The sequence below is a fragment of the Hemitrygon akajei genome, chromosome 2 (genome assembly GCF_048418815.1).
Source record: "Hemitrygon akajei chromosome 2, sHemAka1.3, whole genome shotgun sequence".
Classification (NCBI taxonomy): Eukaryota; Metazoa; Chordata; class Chondrichthyes; order Myliobatiformes; family Dasyatidae; genus Hemitrygon; species Hemitrygon akajei.
This window is the reverse complement of record NC_133125.1, coordinates 67737181-67757245: the sequence shown is the minus strand read 5'-3', so window position 1 is coordinate 67757245 and position 20065 is coordinate 67737181. Positions and strand designations below refer to the sequence as shown.

General features: G+C 39.3%; 1 protein-coding gene across 2 annotated transcripts in view; it reads right to left on the bottom strand.

The window, feature by feature from the left end:
* Window positions 1–3447: 3447 nt before the first annotated feature.
* The window catches only part of rest (RE1-silencing transcription factor), a 58375-nt gene continuing 41757 nt past the window's right edge, over window positions 3448–20065 (bottom strand). For both annotated transcript variants that reach the window (XM_073024468.1, XM_073024477.1), the window contains exon 4: window positions 3448–9231. In XM_073024468.1, the coding sequence (XP_072880569.1) occupies window positions 7307–9231 (1925 nt within the window). In that variant the 3' untranslated portion in view covers window positions 3448–7306. The remainder of the gene's footprint in view (window positions 9232–20065) is intronic.

The following is a 20065-nucleotide window of genomic DNA, read 5'->3' as shown; positions in this document are numbered from 1 at the left end:
GCTAAACATTCATTCATTCCTTCCTCTACAATTGCACCATGACATTGTACAAAATAACTAGTTATTTGCCAGAATTACTTAAGCGGCACCTTACAAACACATAACCTGATTCCCTTCCTTCATTATTGCAGACATATGGGACTACCACCATGTGCAAGTTCTTTTCTAAATCAAAAGGCATTTCTGCACTATCGCTGATTCTAAATCCTGGAATATCCTACCCAACAGCATTAGCTTCACCAGACTGTAGCAGTTTGGGAGAGTGTCGCATCAGCACTTCAACAAGGATAATTAACAGATAGTCAAAATAACGTGCTTGCGAAAGGGAAACCTCTGCCCTTAACCACAGCGAAATGCAGTACGTACTGGAGTCACATATGATTATCTATTAATTACTCTTCAGAGAAACTGGAGAGAATAAATAAATGCTTAAGCTTGATAATGACATCCACGTTCCTAGAATGAGGAAAGAAACAGCTTGCACATATTTTCAGTCCAACTCCGGTGCTGGAAAAACAGGTTCAGCTGAATTTTTGGGAAGATAAAAAGAACCATCTTTTCAGGTCAGAGACAAGATTCTGCAGATGCTGAAAATCTTAAGCAACACAGTGGGGGAACTCAGCAGGTCAGTTAAAATCTACAGAGAGAAATGAACAGATGACACTTTGGGCTGAGATCCTTCATCAGGTCCTGCATAGATTCCAGCTCAAAGACTCTGCATCAGGGTAAGGGATTTTACAGTTAGCTTTACAGAAGCTAGCTGTAAAATCAAAACAAAATACCATAGATGCTGAAAATCACAACGAAAATCATGTAATAATTTTAGACAGGTCAGTGGCTGATCTGGAAAAGTTAGCAATGTTCAGCTTTCTATCAAATACAAGACTAGGGAATGAATGATCAATAGTAGCAGGAAAGGTTAAGTGCCTGGACGCAAGTGGTGGTAAATGTAATAAAGAGAGCAGGAGTTTCTCTATGAACAGCTATGTCCATTAAAAAAGGGCACTGGTTATGAGCCGAGGTGGTTAATTTCAGTGTTTAACCTAGTAGCTGCTACGCAGCCAACCAAAAGGCAAGGTGGTGTTTGTTCAACTACATTAAAATATTGTTGGAGGCAATGATAGAGACCATGTAATGGGAATGATCATAAACAGTTGAAACCTCAATGTCAAGTATAAAGCAGTTAACCCAATCTGCAATCAGTCTTTCAAAAGTAGAGATTAAATTGTTAAACACTGAATATTGTATGTTAAGTAAAAAAACACAAAGAAATGTTTCACTCCTAAGGTACTATCTCTGTACCAAAGAGACTGAACATTTCAAAAAAAAATTAATATGTACTTAAATTTTTAGAAAACCTCTTTAACCTTTTCCCGCAAAGCCACTGTACAATATTCAAAGATATGCTCAAAGTTCAAAGTAAATTTTTATCAAAGTACTGTACATATGTCATCATATCCAACCCTGAGATATGTTTTCTTGTGGGCATACTCTGTAAATCCAAGAAACATAATAGAATGAATGGAAGGCCACACCCAACAGGACAAATAAACAATGTGCAAAAGGCATCAAAGTGTGCAAATACAAAAGGAAAATAATAAGCAATAAATTATCAAGAACATGAGATGAAGAGTCCTTGAAAGTGATTCCGTATGTCATGGGAAAAGTTCAGTGATGGGGCGGGAGAAGTTCAGTGAAGTTATGACCCTCTGATTCAAGATCCTGATGGTTGAGAAGTAATAACAGCTCCTGAACCTTCTTCCTGATGGCAGCAGTGAGAAAGGAGCATGACCAGGGTGGCAGAGGTCCTTGATGATGGATGCTGCTTTCCTGCAACAATGCTCTGTGCAGATGCACCCTGCGATGGAGAGAACTGTACCTGTGATGGACTGGGCTGTATCCACTACTTATTGTATGATTTTTCATTCAAGGGCATCAGTGTTTCCATACCAGACCGTGATGCAACCCGTCAAAATACTCCTCCACCAGACATCTTTGAAATGATAACACCAAGGAAGTTAAAGTTCTTTACTCTCTCCACCTCTGATCCCATGATGAGGACCAGCTCATGGACCCCTGGTTTCCTCTTTCTGAACTCATTCAGCTCCTTGGTTTTGCTGACATTGAGTGAGAAGTTGTTGTGGTACTACTCAGCCAGATTTTCAATTTCCCTTCTATATGCCAACTTGTCCCCACCTTTGATTTGGCCAACAACAGTGGTGTTGCCAACAAATGTAAATATGGCATTGGAGCTGTACTTAGCTCACAGTCATAAGTACAAAGTGAGTAGAGCAGGGGGCTAAAGCCCCCTGATGAGATTGTGGAGGAGATGTTGTTGCTAATCTGAACTGACAGGTGTCTGTAAGTGAAGAAATTGAGGATCCATTTGCACACAGAGGGTATTGAGGCCAAGATCTTGATGCTTACTAACTTTGAGGGGTTAATGATACTAAATGCTGAGTTAAATTTGATTTGCTGGGTTAGTACTAGTTCTAATCTAGTGATGGTTCAATTGACAGTTTTCCTCTGCAAAACTACTAAAACAATTTGCAGAGGTTCGCAGACTGCCATTGGCTTCATGAGGAGTCCAATGCTGGGGCATCAGGAAATAATTTCCAATTACATTCTTGGCACTCCCACATTTGCATGGAGATATATTCTAGCACAAATGCAGATAATTAAGGTTGTTCTATGGTTATCGTCTCTTCTATTTATGTGCACAAAGGGGCTATTACTATTCCCACTGTACAAATACTGCATTTCACTGAAGACAAATTAAATATTATGAGGCCATTAAAGATTTCTGCTTTGAAACAAAATTCAGAAATAAATCAGCAGTAGCACAAAATGACTGGTGTTTTAATGATTCAATGGTTTGTGGAATGTAATCAGTATAATTTGAATTAGTAGTTTTTCCTTTGTTAGAAAACTTAGTTTTATGAAAGTGAGCTCACTTTCACTCATAAACACTACGTTAACAATTACTCTTAAAAAACTAATAAACACTTCAAGTTTAAATTCCTTTGCAAAGAAAAATCCGTTACTTAACCTGGAATAGTGGAAATCAGTCAGTGTAGTATGGAAAGAAGAAATACAGCCCTTCAGCTAACTGATTCTATGCCAGTGGCTATTTAACCTGCTAACCTACACATTTTTTGGACATGGAAGGAAACCAGAATACATGGCAGAAACTGGCTGGTAGAATGTGCAAATGTCACTGGAGGCCTGGATTGATCTTGGGCTGCTGGAGTAATGAGACAGCAGCTCTATTAACTGTGCCACTGACCTTCCCTACTGCTAACTCTTCAACATTCTCTTCGGGCTGGAAGGATTGTAATGCAAAAGTCTTCAACCTAGATGAACAAAGGTTTTTGTCAGATACTGTACCAGTCTAAGAAAAAATATTGCATGAAAATTATAGTAATCTAAATAAAAGAGCAGACACAATTCAGTTTACAAAACTTTAATGCAGCAAAACTTTTGCTAAATACTATGCTTTTTAGAAAGTTACAGAGATTAGTTTTTAAATTTTAGTTAACAAAAAGGCAAATTTTTTTTGTGAAAATAACCTTTATACACATAGCCCTTGTACTAAAATAATGAAAGTTTCGTGTCCAACACAATGTCAGTCATTTTCTTTGATAAACGTTTATGCTTGAAATCAAAAATCAATTTATTTATCTGAAAACAAAGTACAGTAGGCTTTTTAAAAAAACTTTGGTATCATCAGGAAAGAAAACAATAGTATTGCACAGATAATGGTGTAAAGCAACTCTGAATTACTTAAGATTTTCACTTTAAACCAGCACCAAAGGAAGTGCTTTTTATGGAACAGGCGAAGTGTTAGTCATGCTGTGAGAGGTCCCTTAGAGCTTTGTAAAAATGCTACAGTATTTGCATACCTGCCATTTGGCAGTTATCTAAATAAATTGTTCAAAGCCAAGTGTTACTGACTGTTCCTTTGTAGTGTTCCTGCCTACTTCCATTAGATGGCCAACCTTTCAGATAGCTCCGCAGCATATTTCAACTCATTTCCAGCTACTTACAAACTTGCTACAGGTCATTTTAAAGCAGATACATAATGAATCAAAACTGTTCAAGACATTATGATACCTAATTAATCTGCTTTAACAGACTACCTTCAATAAAAACCACTTTCCGGTTTTATCCTGAAGTTTTCCCAAGAGGGAAGAACAATTTATATCTAAAAGAATGAATAATAACATTATGAAGTGATTAATGGCTCACATTGTTGTTAATTATTCCTTTTAGTATCTTACATAATTGCATTTCTTCAATTTTCACTAAATAATATTACCCCAATGCCTCCCAAACAATAGAAACTGTAAAGTCTACTAGCCAAAATGTTAAAACAGGTCAAAATATTGACTTGCCTTGTTGTTAAAGTTCTTAATTTACAGATTATAAAAGATCGAACCAAAAGTGCACTAAGGTTAGGTGTACAAAATATTCCATTTCAATCAATACTTTTGTTACAGTTCGCAATGAGGGTAAGTATTTGAGGAATCAGAATTCTTATTGGAGCTTCCCTTCTTGTAAACTTCTGGAAGTCAGTGTGCTATTGCAGTACAGAACCCAAATGCAAAGAAGGCATTTTCCATGCTTGAATTCATAGACCGAGGCAATGGGTATAACAGTTGGGATATGATGTTGTAGCTGTACAAATCTTTGGGGTCAAGTCTCACTTGGAATGTTGTGCACAATTCTAGTTGCCACACTAGAGGTAGGATATGGTAGCAAAAGGGTCTAGAAGAAATTCGTCAGGATGTTACTTGGAATTGGGGGGGGGGGGGGGGGTTATATTTATTTAGAAATACAGTGTCAAACAGGCCCTTCCAGCCCAACGAGCTGCGCTGCATAGCAACCCACCAATTTAACACTAGTGTAAGTACTGTACAGGACAGTTTACAATGACCAATTAACCTACTAACTGGTACATCTTTGGACTGAGGGAGGAAACTGGAGCACCCGGAGGAAACACACGTGGACATGGGTAGAATAGTCAGCACAGGAATTGAAAGCCGAACTCTTAATGCCCCAAGCTGTAACGCCTCACCCCAAATGATTTTCCAGTATTTGCTGCACACAGACAAACCAAAGTACCTATACTCATGTTGTAAAAGGACTGCACCTTCTTAGTTGATGGTCTGAATACCAGAGTGCATGCCAAACCCTGGAGAAGCAGCCTGGTTTAGGACTGAATTCTTTCTTCCACCTGCTGTGCGATTATTGTGCAGAGAAGAACGTTCAAAGTAGGAGAAAGTAAATCAGAACTCACAAGCTAACTAATCCAGGTTCTTTCAGGAGACAGGCAAGATCTGAAGAAGCAGGACACAAATCCTCTGCCACTCAGCAAAGTCTGAGCTTTTTAAAATCAAATTAAAAATGCTTTGCTATTTAATGTGTACTAACTACTTATTGCAGTTATTGTTGGGAAACTGGAATAACCATTAAGCATTTTAACATCAAGAGGAGTACACTAAGCCATGCACTTAAATATTCTAGATCTAAAGAGTCCAAGCATTTTTCACATTTCCAGACCTCTTACAGCATTCATTATTCAAGCTCTATTATTACAGATTTTTAACTGTAATTGTATACTACAATTTAACATGATGACTGCAAAGTTTGTGTAAAAGTACTGCAAACCATAAAACAAGCAGATTGCAGTTAAAAATCCATATAAATAGGTTTTAATTTGATCACAGATATACATGACTTTTCCAACGTGATTGTCAAAGCAAAAAATGCTATTCAGTATTTAAATTATTTTTTTATATTCTTCAAAGTGGCTACTTCAAACATACTGAACACAACATATTAATTTGGGAGAAAAGAAAGCACAAATGGAAATCACAGTTCTTTATATTCTTTGGCCATACCAACACACTATCTAGGTCTATCAGAGGTGATCAAATCTTACAGCGTTGCATTCTAATAATTATAAGTTCATGCAATGCTCTTTCTGTGTCTGGAAGGCAGCATTTTAGTGCAGATCCAAGACTGCAACGAGTTCTCACCATTATAGAGGTGCACTACTTAGAAACAAATTACTCAAATTGGGATCAAATCAGATCCATTTATAAACCAATTTACAGATGCTCACAGGAAATTCTGCACAGAATGCAGCAAGACTGTATCCAAGTGACTACTCTAACTGAAAAGGAAACAAGACAGGGATTTTTACACCTCTACTTATTTGGGATGCTTGACACCTTTTGAAAACCACATTACTGTCAAATACAAATAGGAGATACTTCGCATTTACCAGGCAGCACTCTCAATCAGTTAGTGGCTTGGTTAATGGTCAAGTCCCAAACTGTTGGTTAAACACACAAATATAAATACATGATACAGAAAAACATTTCTACCAATATACTAACACTAATTATATTGCATAGTTGATTACTTATTTCGTGCAATTTTATAAGCTGTTTAAGCACCATATTGGATTTTTTTTTGTGAAGCTACCAAGAACTGTTTTCTACAGAAACCTAAATAAGTATTATGGCATTGGTTACATGAGATCTGGTATCATCTTGCAAAGTGCTCTCTCCTGTGATTTGAATAAAATGGAGGATAGTTTTAACATATAATCAGAAAATACTGTGCTGTCAATTTAAGTAAATTATTTATAAAGACAGTAGCTAATTTTAATGAAACAGTGCCTAAACTGCATATTTATGAAACAGACCAATTCCATGCATTGTGCATCAAGGTTTAAATCCAAATTGCACACAAATGCATCAAATGCCTTTGAAATGCAAGAATGCTCGGCAAAAAGGCATTCTTTTAGCATTACCAGAGAAGCACCCAAATCAAACACTCAACAGTCTGATTTCTTCAGTAAACCACTACCTTGAGTTTTAGAACTATAAACAGCTACAGCAAGTATTGTAGGTCAGCTTAAAACCCAGATCATGTAAAAGCAGAAAAATAAATCTTGATGTCCAGTGTTACCAAGTATTTACAAAGGGACACAACAGAACTAGATTAAATGATACAATGAGTACGAATAGTGCAATGAAAAATCAAAATCAGTGGTTGATTAACAGGTACAAAGCACAATTAACAAATTTAGCTATTGAAGATGAATGTGTTTCTACTATCTTTGAATTATGAGCAAGAAACTTGGAAAAAAAAGCAGAAACTACATGCAGTTAGCAATGAAAAATCCAGAGAAGTTAAAAAAAAACAAATCTAAATCACCTCAGAGTGATTTAAGCATTTTGTAATAACTATGATTAATATTCTACAGCAAACTTGCCAAATCTTAGGACTGGTTTTATCCCTGGTTTTTTGCTGCTTCCTCAAGATAGTATACATTTACTAGGTGGCGATTAAGGTGCTTAGTAAACTCTCCTTTCACGCCAAATATACGATCACAGAATATGCAAACAAAATTTCCTGGAACATCATTCACATCTTCTGGTATCCTTTTGTTAATTGTATCATCAGGAGTAGGCTTTGCTCCATTCAGACCAGAGTCATCACTCCCTTCTGAATCTTCACTGGTTTCACTTCCTTCATGGCTATGAATGCCTTCATCTTCATCTATTTCCATCATCACATCCTTCTTCTGTTTCTTGTTCTGTTCTTGCTTGTTTTTCACATCCTCATCACCATCATCCTGGAGCTGGTCTTGGTTTTGCTGACCACTCTGGATTTTGTGTGTACAATCCTGATGATTATTTTGGTCATCCAATGCATCTGCAGCCTTGCTCACATCATCCTGCAACCTGTTCTGATCATCCTGGATGTCTAATATAAGCTTATTTGTTTTATCTTCAACTTTCATCTGATCATCTATGCCATTGTGGCCCTCAGCCTGGTATGCCATGCCATCTTGGTCATCATTTGAATTGTTTGAATTGCAAATTTCAAAAGCAAGCTCAATGTTGATCACTTGAGCATCCTTTTCTTGATCAGCATCAGAAATCAAGTTATTTTCTGCATTCATTCCTTTTGGCTCTGAGTTATTCAAATAACTGCAGGTCTTAGATGTGTGCGCAGCACATTCCACTTGTCCAGAACTACAAATTAATGCCCCACCATTTTCTGTGGAAGCTATGGGAGTTTCCTCCACTGTCAATGTCTCAGTCAACATTGGTTCCTCCAATTTAGGATGAGTTAAGTGGTCAAAAGTAGTTTGGGACTTTCTTGCAATTTTCTGAACAATTTTGCTGGCATTTTCTGCAGAATGCACATTCAAAGCATTTTCATTTTGTTCAGTAACAATACAAACTGGAGTTTTATTCATTGCTTTGTCCCCAAGTGGTTCCATATTCTGAGATTCTTTTTTGTGATTACCTTCAACAGAAGGATTACTGCATGAAGAATTTCTGGAAGAATCTTTTTTCTTTTTAGACACAATTAATTGTTGCTCAGGCTGATCAGATTTCTTACATTTATCTGAACCACGACTAGTAGAATGCTCACCAGTTTTTATATATTTTTTGTTTTTCTTCTTAACTCGTTTGGATTTAAGATTTTTCCTGTGTGAGGTCTTGTCTAATTTGATTCTACTTCTCCTTGCTTCAAATTCATTCAATTCTTTAGCTTTCCCTATTTTTCTCCTTTTTGCTTCACTAGGTGCTTCATTTACAGGTTCCTGTTGCAAAGATCCCTCTACTGTTAAGCTTCTCCTCCGCTTGGTTCCCTTGATTTTCCTTGCTTTCTCTGTATCACTATCTCTTTTTCTTGATAGGTGCTTGTGACTGAAAACTTTATGATTTCGGGTCTTCACCTTTGAGCTGGTGTCCAAACAGTACTCCTTTGCTACTGCTGTAGTTTTCTCTGCCTTACTAGTGGTCTTCTTATCCAGATTCTCAGATCTTTTCAGGTGCAATTTGTCTGGCATTTTCTTGCCCATCTTAGCAAGAGGAGCATCCAGTTCAAGTCGCTTGGTACGCAATTTCACCTTTGACACATCCATAGTAATGTCACTGCAATGTGGATGCTTGGACTTAATGTGATACTGCAAGTTACATTTCTTGGAAGCTGCATATTTGCAAACAGGACACAGAAACTGGCGTGGGTTCACATGCAACTCGACATGCTTTTTGAAGTTGCTGCGGTCAGCTGTTCTGTATTCACAGTGAGGACACGTTAATGGTTTGGGTCCATTGTGAACTTGCCTAGCATGTCGTGTCACCTCGTGCTGGTTTGATGCTACATAGTTGCACTGATCACATTTAAAAGGCTTCTCACCTGTTGAAACATAAAATGAAACAGTTAGCTCATTCTGAACAGTGTGCCATGGACTTGAAAACTCCAACTGCTGCTATCACTATAGTTAACCAAACAGAGGTTGCTGAAATAATTAACTATCTTACTCAGTTTTTACAATATCGTTATTCACTATATAATTCACTTAATTTGTAAAATATATGGACTTTTCAATAGTTTTGATCAGAATCATGGGAAGTATGGGAAATTTAAAATCTATCAGTCTCACAAACCTTTGAATCTCACTAAACTGTCTGAAATAGCTTTGAGCAATCCCATACATTTTAATGTTTATAACTACATCACTGATTCTATACTGCAGCATCTATGCTTTCAAGCAACTTTACGAGTGAAAAAATACATCATGGCGTAGTCTTTATCTTTAAACCATTCTTGAAATGCAACTGAAGTCACCTGAACATTTTTTAACTTTTAGCCCGAACACCAAACAACAGAAAGAACACTCCAAGGGCAACGGCAAAACAATACAGAAAAGCTACAAGAACCACTGATGGCACAAGTTAAAGGCTATACACATGCATGTACAAACACACATCTACTGCCACAAATATTAATAACATGCACATACTATTTGCAGTATTCACTGAACTTGGTCATCAGAGCAAATGCCCAGATTGAGGAAGTTTCAAATATATCCAAGATCTGTCAAATATCAGATTTCAGAGTGGGGGAAAGAGTTAGGCATGTTTAAAAATAGAAACAATGTTCTCTTAGTATTTTTAAAAGTAGGTTATCTTATCAAAGAAAATATGCATTAATACATATACAAGTTGTCATTATTTACATTTAAAAGCAGCATTCTTTAAAGGATATAATCTGAACTGAATGTAGGAAAATATACTAGACCCTTCCTAAAACTAATAAAGGTATAAACCTGATGCATTCCCTCCTTCTGCTTTGTATAAATTGGCTGAAGAAATTAATATAGTTATCTGCAAAAAATTACTGCACAACACTGCCCTCCCCAATTAATACCTTGAAGATTATGGGAAGCAGATCACACCTGGTCCTGAACCAATTGACAGCCCAGGAAATGATTAGGAAGACACAAGTTGGAGCACGGATTGAATGAGCTAATTCTGAACAATAATTTCAGCAATTTTATAGAAAGGCAGAAAAATCTGACTAAATAACAAAAACATAGCATGCTAGCAACTAAATGAGAATACCCACCAATACTAACCAGAAAGAAAATACTTGCCACAATGGTTCAAAAACAATCTGGTCCAGTGAAGGCATAGTAGAAAAATGGAAATTAACATGTAATGAAATGGCAGCAATTACCACACTTTTCAGAAACAATTGAAACACAGGAAAAGATAAAAACTCTTCAGAATAAACTATTACTTTTCACCTGGAACAATGCTGCAGGAAATATTAACCAGGAGCTGGCAATCACTCATTTGACATTCTATTTTGAACGAATCTTTGCAAACACAATCCACCTCAAATATTGAGACACCAAGTAATTTCAACACAAAATTCATTTTCAGGCTCTAGAAAATCAGTAAACTTCCAGTTGACCAGACTATATGGTGAAGCTTCTATGTTTCTTCATTGCGATTTTCTCTCATTACATTTGGACTATATTTTATAATAGATTTGTAACTGAACAAATATTTTTTTTTGTTTCCCAATTACATAGTCAGATACTTCACTGAGCACTTTTGTATGGTGACCACATTTATCCACAAAGGTTGAGAATTTGCAACATAGTTACGCAGAATGATGGTGCAACACACTTAGTATTCTGTATTGAAACCATAATCATCTGAAGCATGCTGAGGTGTAGATCACTGGTTTACTTAAAGTTACATTTTCAGTGATATAAATATCTTAGTAGCAGCCAGTGCCCCGTATTAAAATATGTTAATTCAATAACTACTTGGGCTCCCATTTGTTGATTAGAAAAATGTGTCAAAAGTGTGGAATGATCATTCTACAGATGTCACCAGCATGCAGGTACATACTGAATTCAAATAAAAACTAGTGCTAGCATAAAGGATAATAACTGTCATTAAAAATTGTATTGTTAGAATCTCAGCCAACACCCATTAAATTTAACAGCTTGGTTTTCCAATAAACAGATCGACTGAAAATGTCTTGCCCCGGATGTGGTTTAAAACCATCAGATGTGCACTGTTCAACATTAGAATATTAGTGCACTGCTGTACATGCTTTCACTTTGTGCATTAATAATGCTAGTAACATGACCACAAATGCAAATTAGATAACTGCCTTATGGCAAAGGGCAAGAGTCTGTTGGTTCAGGAATCAGACCTGAAAGCTCTGAATTCTCTCCTAATGTTGCTTAATTATGAAGCAACTGGTGTCAAAGCAAAGCAGTTACAGTTTTACACAAAATGCCAAACCAATGACAGGGCCAACTCAACTCCAGTGAGACCGAGACTTGGAATTTCATCAAACAGTTTCACATTGATATCAAGACAATTCATTCACACTGAGCAAACTTGCTTCACCTTCAATGAAAACTACAGCTAAATACCCAAGGATACTAGAGATCCAAGAATTCAAGCCTTTCACCAATAAACATGTTTGATGCTAACCTTTTACAGAATTTTCAAACAAATGATAACTGGCACACAGGATCCGAGTTAAGACCCCCAAAAGACCTACTTGACAAAAATACTGTCCACGGGTAGGTCACTGCGTGGCAGAAGAGAGGTCAAAATCATCACTTCAAACTGTTTCTCTGTAAGATAATTCAGGACATAATACCATAATCTCCCCAGGTCTGGGAAGCAATATGGTCAGAGAGGATCCAAGCACAGTGGAAAAAAATAAAACTTCAATCAGGGCCCCATGCATCACTGCTCTATTTTACTGTCAATTCCACTACAATGACCTAACTTTGCAAGTGAATACAGATGAAAGACAATGTACAGTGCAGATACTTTCACCCATTGTTGATTTAACAAGTGCTGGTACCAAGTTCTATACTGACCTACTGAGAAAACACTGAACAAAGTTGAAAATTAAATCGCTACAGAAATTTTGTCAATAAAGTATTAAGTAAAAAGTATCAGATCATTAACCAGTTTTCTCTTTTCAAGTCTGTTTATTAAACTTCACAAGTATCAAACACATGTGAAACCACTACCCTCCAATGAAGCCAAGTTCAACTAATCAAAAATATCCATAATGCATTACACCTTTCATTTGGCACCTGGCAAACATAATCAAGGAGCTAAATTCAATACCAAGACAAAAATCAAACAGACCTAATCATCACAAGCCCTAATAAAATGAAAGTCAATACATGATTGGAATCATACTTAACATAGAGAAAGATGGGTATGATTGTCAGAGGTCAATCATCCCAACTCCAGGGTAAAACTCCAGAAGCTCCTTGGAACGTCTTCGTGGATCTAGCATTTTTCAGCTACTTCGATGACTTTCCTTCCGTCATTACATAAAAAATGGGGTGTTCACTAATGAATGCCTAACATTTCATTGCATTCTCAACTCTTCAGCAAATGAAGCAACTGATGCCTGAATGTAGCAATAACTAGAAAACATTCATTCATGCCTCAAATTGAATCCAAGGGGAACCAATATTCCTGTGGACAGATTTACTAGAGCTGTTGGGAGTGTTTGAAACTAATATGGCAGGGGGATGGAAACCAATATGATAGAGTTGAGGATGAGCCAGCAAGCTTACAAGTAGATGAGTGTAACATGAGTGTAAGGAAGGACAAGCCACTGATTAGATACAAATCCAGACAGAGTAAAGAATTAAATTGTACCACAGAGGCAAAACTCAAAAGGGAGAAGAATTCAGGACTAAAGTTGCTGTATTTAAATGTTCATAGTATTTGGAATAAGGCAGGCAAACTGTGATGCAATTAGAGATTGGATGATATGACATTGTGGGCATCACTGAGTCGATGCTGAAAGAAGGCGATACAGGCAGTCCCCGGGTTACGTATGAGTTCCGTTCCTGAGTCCGTCTTTAAGTCGTCGGAACAAGTACATCCGGTATTATTTAGCGTCAGTCAAACGTTTGTCTTAGTATATAGTATATATTTTACCTTTCTATGCATATAAAACACTTAAGAAACATATGTATTCCAATAATTAAACCACTGCGTTGCTTAGTAATAATTGTAGCGTTCATTGGGGCAGGGCCTTTCACATGCTCCATTATTCTCACTTCATCCGTTTTCCTTTAAAATTGTTCCGATCGTTGACTGACTGTAGCCTAAGGCTTTTCCAATGACCGATGCGTTTCACCTCTTTCCAAATGCTTTATTATTTCCACTTTATTTTCAATCACGATCGCTTCCCGTCAATGGAACAGAAACACTGCGGGCGGCGGGTCCCGAGCTCCGCTGGCTCCCGAGGTCCGCTGGGTCCTAAGGACCACCGCACTGAGAAAGGCTAAATGGGACAAGTGGAGACTGTGCTGGGTTTGGGTATTTGATCCTCCACAATATTCCACGTGGGAATTTAAACTGGAGGTGGCAGTGCTTTTTTTTTAAACGAGGTCGAGTTGCGAACTTGACATCAATCCAGCCTGGATGGTACGGGAGTCACTGGATCGACATCAAACCAGCACAGGAGCAGTCTGTCACTGCATCGAACTCTGTTCTCGAGCCTGGCACTGATCTCACTGCACCGCCAGCCGACTGAAACGGGGGCGGGGTCAGGGTGAATCTTACTATGAAAAATTTAAGCCAAATACAAAGTTAAACACACACAGTGTCAACGGCAACGACTTAAAATGGCAGACGGCGTTCTCCTTCCTCGGTTCGTAAGTACGAGTTGTCCGTAAGTCGGACGTTCGTAACTCAAGGACTACCTGTAGTTGTAATGGGGACTTCAGTATGCAAGGGGATTGTAAAAATCAGGCTGGTTTCAGTTCGAAAGAGAGGAAACTTGTTGAATGCCTACAAGATGGCTTTTTAGAGCAGCTTGTGCTTGAGCCTACTCGAGGAAAGGCCATCTTAGATTGGGGGTTGTGTGATAACCCAGATCTTATTAGGGAGCTTAACTTAAAAGAACCCTTAGGAGGGTATGATTATAATGTGATTGAATTCATACTGCAATTTGAGAAGGAGAAGCACAACTCACATGTATCAGTATTGCAATGGAATAAAGGGAATTACAGAGGCACGAGAAAGGAGCTTGCCCAGGTGGATTGGAGGAGGATACTAGTGGGGATGACGGCAGAGTAGAGGTGGCTGAACTTCCTGGAAATAATTCACAAGGCGCAGAACAGGTATGTCCCACAGAGGAAGAAGTTCACAAATGGTGAGGGTAGGCAACCATAGCTGACAAAGGAAGTGCATAAAAGCCAAGGAAAGGGAATACAAGGTAGCAAAACTAAGTGGGAAGGTGGATGATTGGGAAGCTTTTAAAATCCAACAAAAGGCAACTAAAAAAGCTACAAGGAAAAAGATGAAACATGAGGGCAGATTAGCCAATAATATAAAGCAGGATTCAAAAGCTTTTTCAGTTATATAAGTAAAAGAGAGGTGAGAATTGATATTGGACCACTGGAAAATGATGCTGGTGAGGTAGTAATGGGGGATAAAGAAATGGCAGATGAACTTAATGGGTGATTTGCATCTGTCTTCATTGTGTAAGATACTAGCAGTGTGCGAGAGGTCCGTGAGTGTCAGGGAGCAGGAATGAGTGCCATTATTATTACAAAGGGAAAAAGTGCTAGGCAAACTGAAAAATCTTAAGGTGGATAGGTCACCTGGACCAGATGGACTACATCCCAGAGTTCTGAGCGAGGTTGCTGAACAGATAATGGATGCAGTGGTCATGATCCTTCGAGAATCACTTGATTCAGGCATGGTCCTGGAGGACTGGAAGATTGCAAATCTCACTCCACTCTTTCAGAAGGTAGGAAGGCAAAAGAAAGGAAATTACAGGCCAGTTAGCCTAACCTCAGTGGATGGGAAAGTGTTGGAGTCTATTATTAAGGATGAGGGTTTGGGGCACTTAGAGACTAATGATAAAATAAGTCAAAGTCGGCATGGTTTCTGTAAAGTGAAACATTGCTTGACAAATCTGTTAAGAGCTCTTCGAAGAAGTAACAAGCAGGGTGGACATAGGAAAGGCAGTGGATGTCATTTACTTGGATTTTCAGAAGGCATTTGATAAAGACTGCTTAACAAAATAAATTCCTGTGGTGTTATAGGAAAGACACTGGCATGGATAGAGGAATTGCTGACAAGCAGGCGGCAGTGAGTGGGAATAAAAGGGACCTTTTTTGGTTGGCTGCCCATGACTAGTGGTGTTCCTCAGGGGTCAGTATTGGTACCGCTACTTTTTACACTGTTTGTCAATGATTTAGATAATGGAATTGATGGCTTTGTGGCAAAGTTTGCGGATGATATGAAGATAGGTGGAGGGTTAGTTAGTGCTGAGGAAGCAATGCGTTTGCAGCAGGACTCAGACAAATTGGAAGAATGGACAAAAAAGTAACAGACAGAAGACAGTCTTAGGAAATATATGACAATGCATTTTAGTAAAAGAAACAATAGTGCGAACTATTATCTAAATGGGGAAAAGGTTCAAACATCACAGGTGCAGAGGAACTTAACAGTCCTTGTGCAAAACTCCAAGAAAGTTAATTTACAGGTTGAGTCTGTGGTAAAGAAGGCAAATGTAATGTTGGTATTTATTTCAAGGGGAATAGAATATAAAAGCAAGGAGATTATGCTGAGGTTTTATAAGAAACCAGTCAGGCCGCACTTGGAGTATTGTCAACAGTTTTGGGCCCCATAACTCAGAAAGGATCTGTTGTCATTGGTGAGGGTGCAGAGGAGGTTCATGAGGATGATTCCAGGAATGATGGGGTTAACATACGAGGAGCTTTTGACAGCTTTGGGCCTGTACTCACTAGAATTTAGAAGAATGCGGGGGATCTCATTGAAACCTACCAAATGTTGAAAGGTCTAGACAGGGTGGATGTGGAGAGGATGTTTCCTATGGTGGGAGTATCCAGAACTAGAGGGTACAGTCTCAAAATTGAGGGGTGACCCTTTAGAACTGAGACAAGGAGGAATTTTTTTAGCTAGAGAGTAGTGAATCTGTGGAATGCTCTGCCACAGACCGCGGTGGAGGCCAAGTCCGTCCAAATATTTAAGGCGAAAGTTGATCACTTCTTGATCAGCCAGGGCATCAAAGGGTATGGTGAGAAGGCAGATGTGTGGGCAGGTTTGCTTACAGCAGAAACAGATCTATGGTGGACACCATCTCCCTGGTCCTACACTCATCTCTGGAGCATCTAGACAGTAATGGCACCCATGTCCTCCCTATTGTTTCTTTTACTAAAATGCATTGTCATATATTTCCTAACACTGTCTTCTGTTTGTTACTTTTTTGCCCATTCTTCCAATTTGTCAGGAGTTCTGCTGCAAATGTATTGCTTCCTCAGTACTAACTAACCCTCCATGTACTCAGTCCCTCGTCCTGCCCTCTATGGACTGCCTTTATAATGTATTACTGAACTGCTTATTGCTTTTACAAAAGGAACATAAGAATTTCTCTAAAGTTATGAATTGTTGCTATTTATTGCAGGTACTGACTTCAAAGATTGTGCTTTTAGCTCTGATTGAACTTTAACATATTTCGGACTGAGTTTTGTTCTGTGCCAGGAGTAGGAATTATTAACATGTTCTTCACTCAGCTTAATTAACCAATGAGCTGCTGAACCATGACAACATTACGGGTTCAGATGTTGATCCCGGGCTGATCTCAACCTTGCTGACGTTGGGTGTGCTGCAGATAACTTCCCTCACAGGAAAATAGCCACTCACAGGAGACCTTGCCCACGCCCAGGATTACGGCTGCACAGGTGGAAGGTCAACTGAGGAAGATCTGTACCAGCAAGGCGGCTGGACCGGATGGAGTTTCCCCACGATTACTGAGGGCCTGTGCGACTGAGCTGGGAGAACCACTACAGCGCATCTTCAACATGAGCCTGGAGCAGAGAAGAGTACCCAGACAGTGGAAAACATCCTGTATTGTCCCGGTACCGAAGAAACCACAACCAAAGGAGTTGAATGACTTCAGACCTGTTGCCTTGACGTCGCACGTGATGAAGACCATGGAGCGGCTGATAATACAGAATCTGAGGCCACAAACCAGGCACGCCCAGGATCCTCTTCAGTTTGCGTATAAGGAGAAGGTGGGAGTGGAGGATGCTATCACGTATTTGCTGCACAAATCACTCTCTCACCTAGATGGGGTCAGTTGTGCTGTGAGGATTACATTCCTTGACTTCTCTAGTGCCTTTAACACCATCCAGCCCAAGATCTTAAGGCACAAACTAACGGAGATGGGAGTAGACTCTCACATGGTGGATTGGATAGTGGACTACTTGACAGATAGACCTCAGTATGTGCGGTTGGGAGACTGTAGGTCTGACACGGTGGTCAGCAGCACAGGAGCGCCGCAGGGAACCGTACTCTCTCCGGTCCTGTTCACCCTGTACACATCAGACTTCCAATATAACTCGGAGTCCTGCCATGTGCAGAAGTTCGCTGATGACACGGCCATAGTGGGGTGTGTCAGGAATGGACAGGAGGAGGAGTATAGGAAACTGATACAGGACTTTGTGATATGGTGCAACTCAAACTACCTGCGTCTCAATATCACCAAGACCAAGGAAATGGTGGTGGACTTTAGGAGATCTAGGCCTCATATGGAGCCAGTGATCATTAATGGAGAATGTGTGGAGCAGGTTAAGACCTACAAGTATCTGGGAGTACAGTTAGACGAGAAGCTAGACTGGACTGCCAACACAGATGCCTTGTGCAGGAAGGCACAGAGTCGACTGTACTTCCTTAGAAGGTTGGCGTCATTCAATGTCTGTAGTGAGATGCTGAAGATGTTCTATAGGTCAGTTGTGGAGAGCGCCCTCTTCTTTGTGGTGGCGTGTTGGGGAGGAAGCATTAAGAAGAGGGACGCCTCACGTCTTAATAAGCTGGTAAGGAAGGCGGGCTCTGTCGTGGGCAAAGTACTGGAGAGTTTAACATCGGCAGCTGAGCGAAGGGCGCTGAGTAGGCTACGGTCAATTATGGAAAACTCTGAACATCCTCTACATAGCACCATCCAGAGACAGAGAAGCAGTTTCAGCGACAGGTTACTATCGATGCAATGCTCCTCAGACAGGATGAAGAGGTCAATACTCCCCAATGCCATTAGGCTTTACAATTCTACCGCCAGGACTTAAGAACTTTTTAAAAGCTATTATTAATGCTTTTTGAGATAGTGATTTAGATGCATATCATATTTTTTTACTGAGTTAAGTATTGTATGTAATTAGTTTTGCTACAACAAGTGTATGGGACATTGGAAAAAAGTTGAATTTCCCCATGGGGATGAATAAAGTATCTATCTATCTATCTACCTATCTAACTCTGGACTTGCAATGTTAGAAATGGGAAGATTAGCTAGCAGCTGCAACACAAATACTTCAGTGTTGTCCACTGAAAATAGGAACAGGATTGTGGACGTTGTTGCATGCTTGATGGAGTAATGCTAAGCCTCCTGTTTAAGAGGATTGCAATTTGACCAAGAAGTAAGAAATGGCAAGAAATATCAAGAAACAAATGCCTTCAAATAATGAAATTAGCAGGAAAAAAAATAACTGATAACTTATAAAAATTATATTTAATTACCACTTGCTGTTGTTAGATTAGATTTATCTATCACATGTACATCAAAGTATACAGTTAACAATCAACACAGCCAAAGGATGGGCTGGTGCCAACATTGCATGACCACGACGCTTGGCAGAACACAGAACACAACAAGCAACAAAACACAACAGCAAAACAATCCCCTTACATCTCTCCCACCCACACACATGGACAGTTCTCCAACTCCATAATAGACTTGCAGCCTCCAGTCTTTATCTGTACTGATGGTGGTTTGTTAATCCATTTGTGGAGGAGGATATTAACTTCCAGGGTCCAGAGTTTGGTGATCAGTTTGCTTGGATAAAAGTATTGAAGGCAGAACTGTAGTCAATAAACAATATCCATATGCTCCAGAGATGAATGTAGGGCTAGGACGATGGCATTTGCCATAGAGCTGTTTTGATGGTAGGCAGAATGATAGTAGATGCAAGGCTGCACAGTTGTCATTAAGGCACTTCATCTTGAATTTCTTCAGTATCAGGACTATAGTGGTCTTAGAGCAGGAGGAAAGCACAGTCTGAATCAGGGAGAGGTTAAAAATTTCTGCAAATCCCCCTGCCAGCCAATCTGCACGGGTTCGAAGGACATAGCCAGGGATACCATCCGGGCCCAATGCTTTCTGCGGCTCCATCCTCTGGAAGACTGATCTTGTGTCTGCAATGGTGATTGTAGATTCATGCACTGGAGACTATCGGGGTAGATGGTGACATTTTCATTTCCTCTGTTCAAAGCCGGCAGAGAATACATTAAGCTCCTGGGGATGGGATGTGCTGTTGTCGGCAATACTGCCCACTTCTGTTTTGTAACACATTATAGTAAGTAAGCACTGCCACAGATGACGGCTGCACTGAGACTTAATTTTGCATTGAGTACTGTCTTTTAGCATCTCTGATAGCTCTATGGAGGTCCTATCTTGATTTTTTTTAATATAACGATCAGGGTCACCTGATTTGAATGCTGCGGATCTAGACTTCAGAAAAGAGTGGATCTCCCAATTCATCAATGGTTTCCAGTTTGAAAATACCCGGATTGTAATGTGCAATGAGGTAAAACAAGATAAAACAATAACAATGTAGAATAAGGTGTACAACTGCAGATAAAGTGCAGTGCAG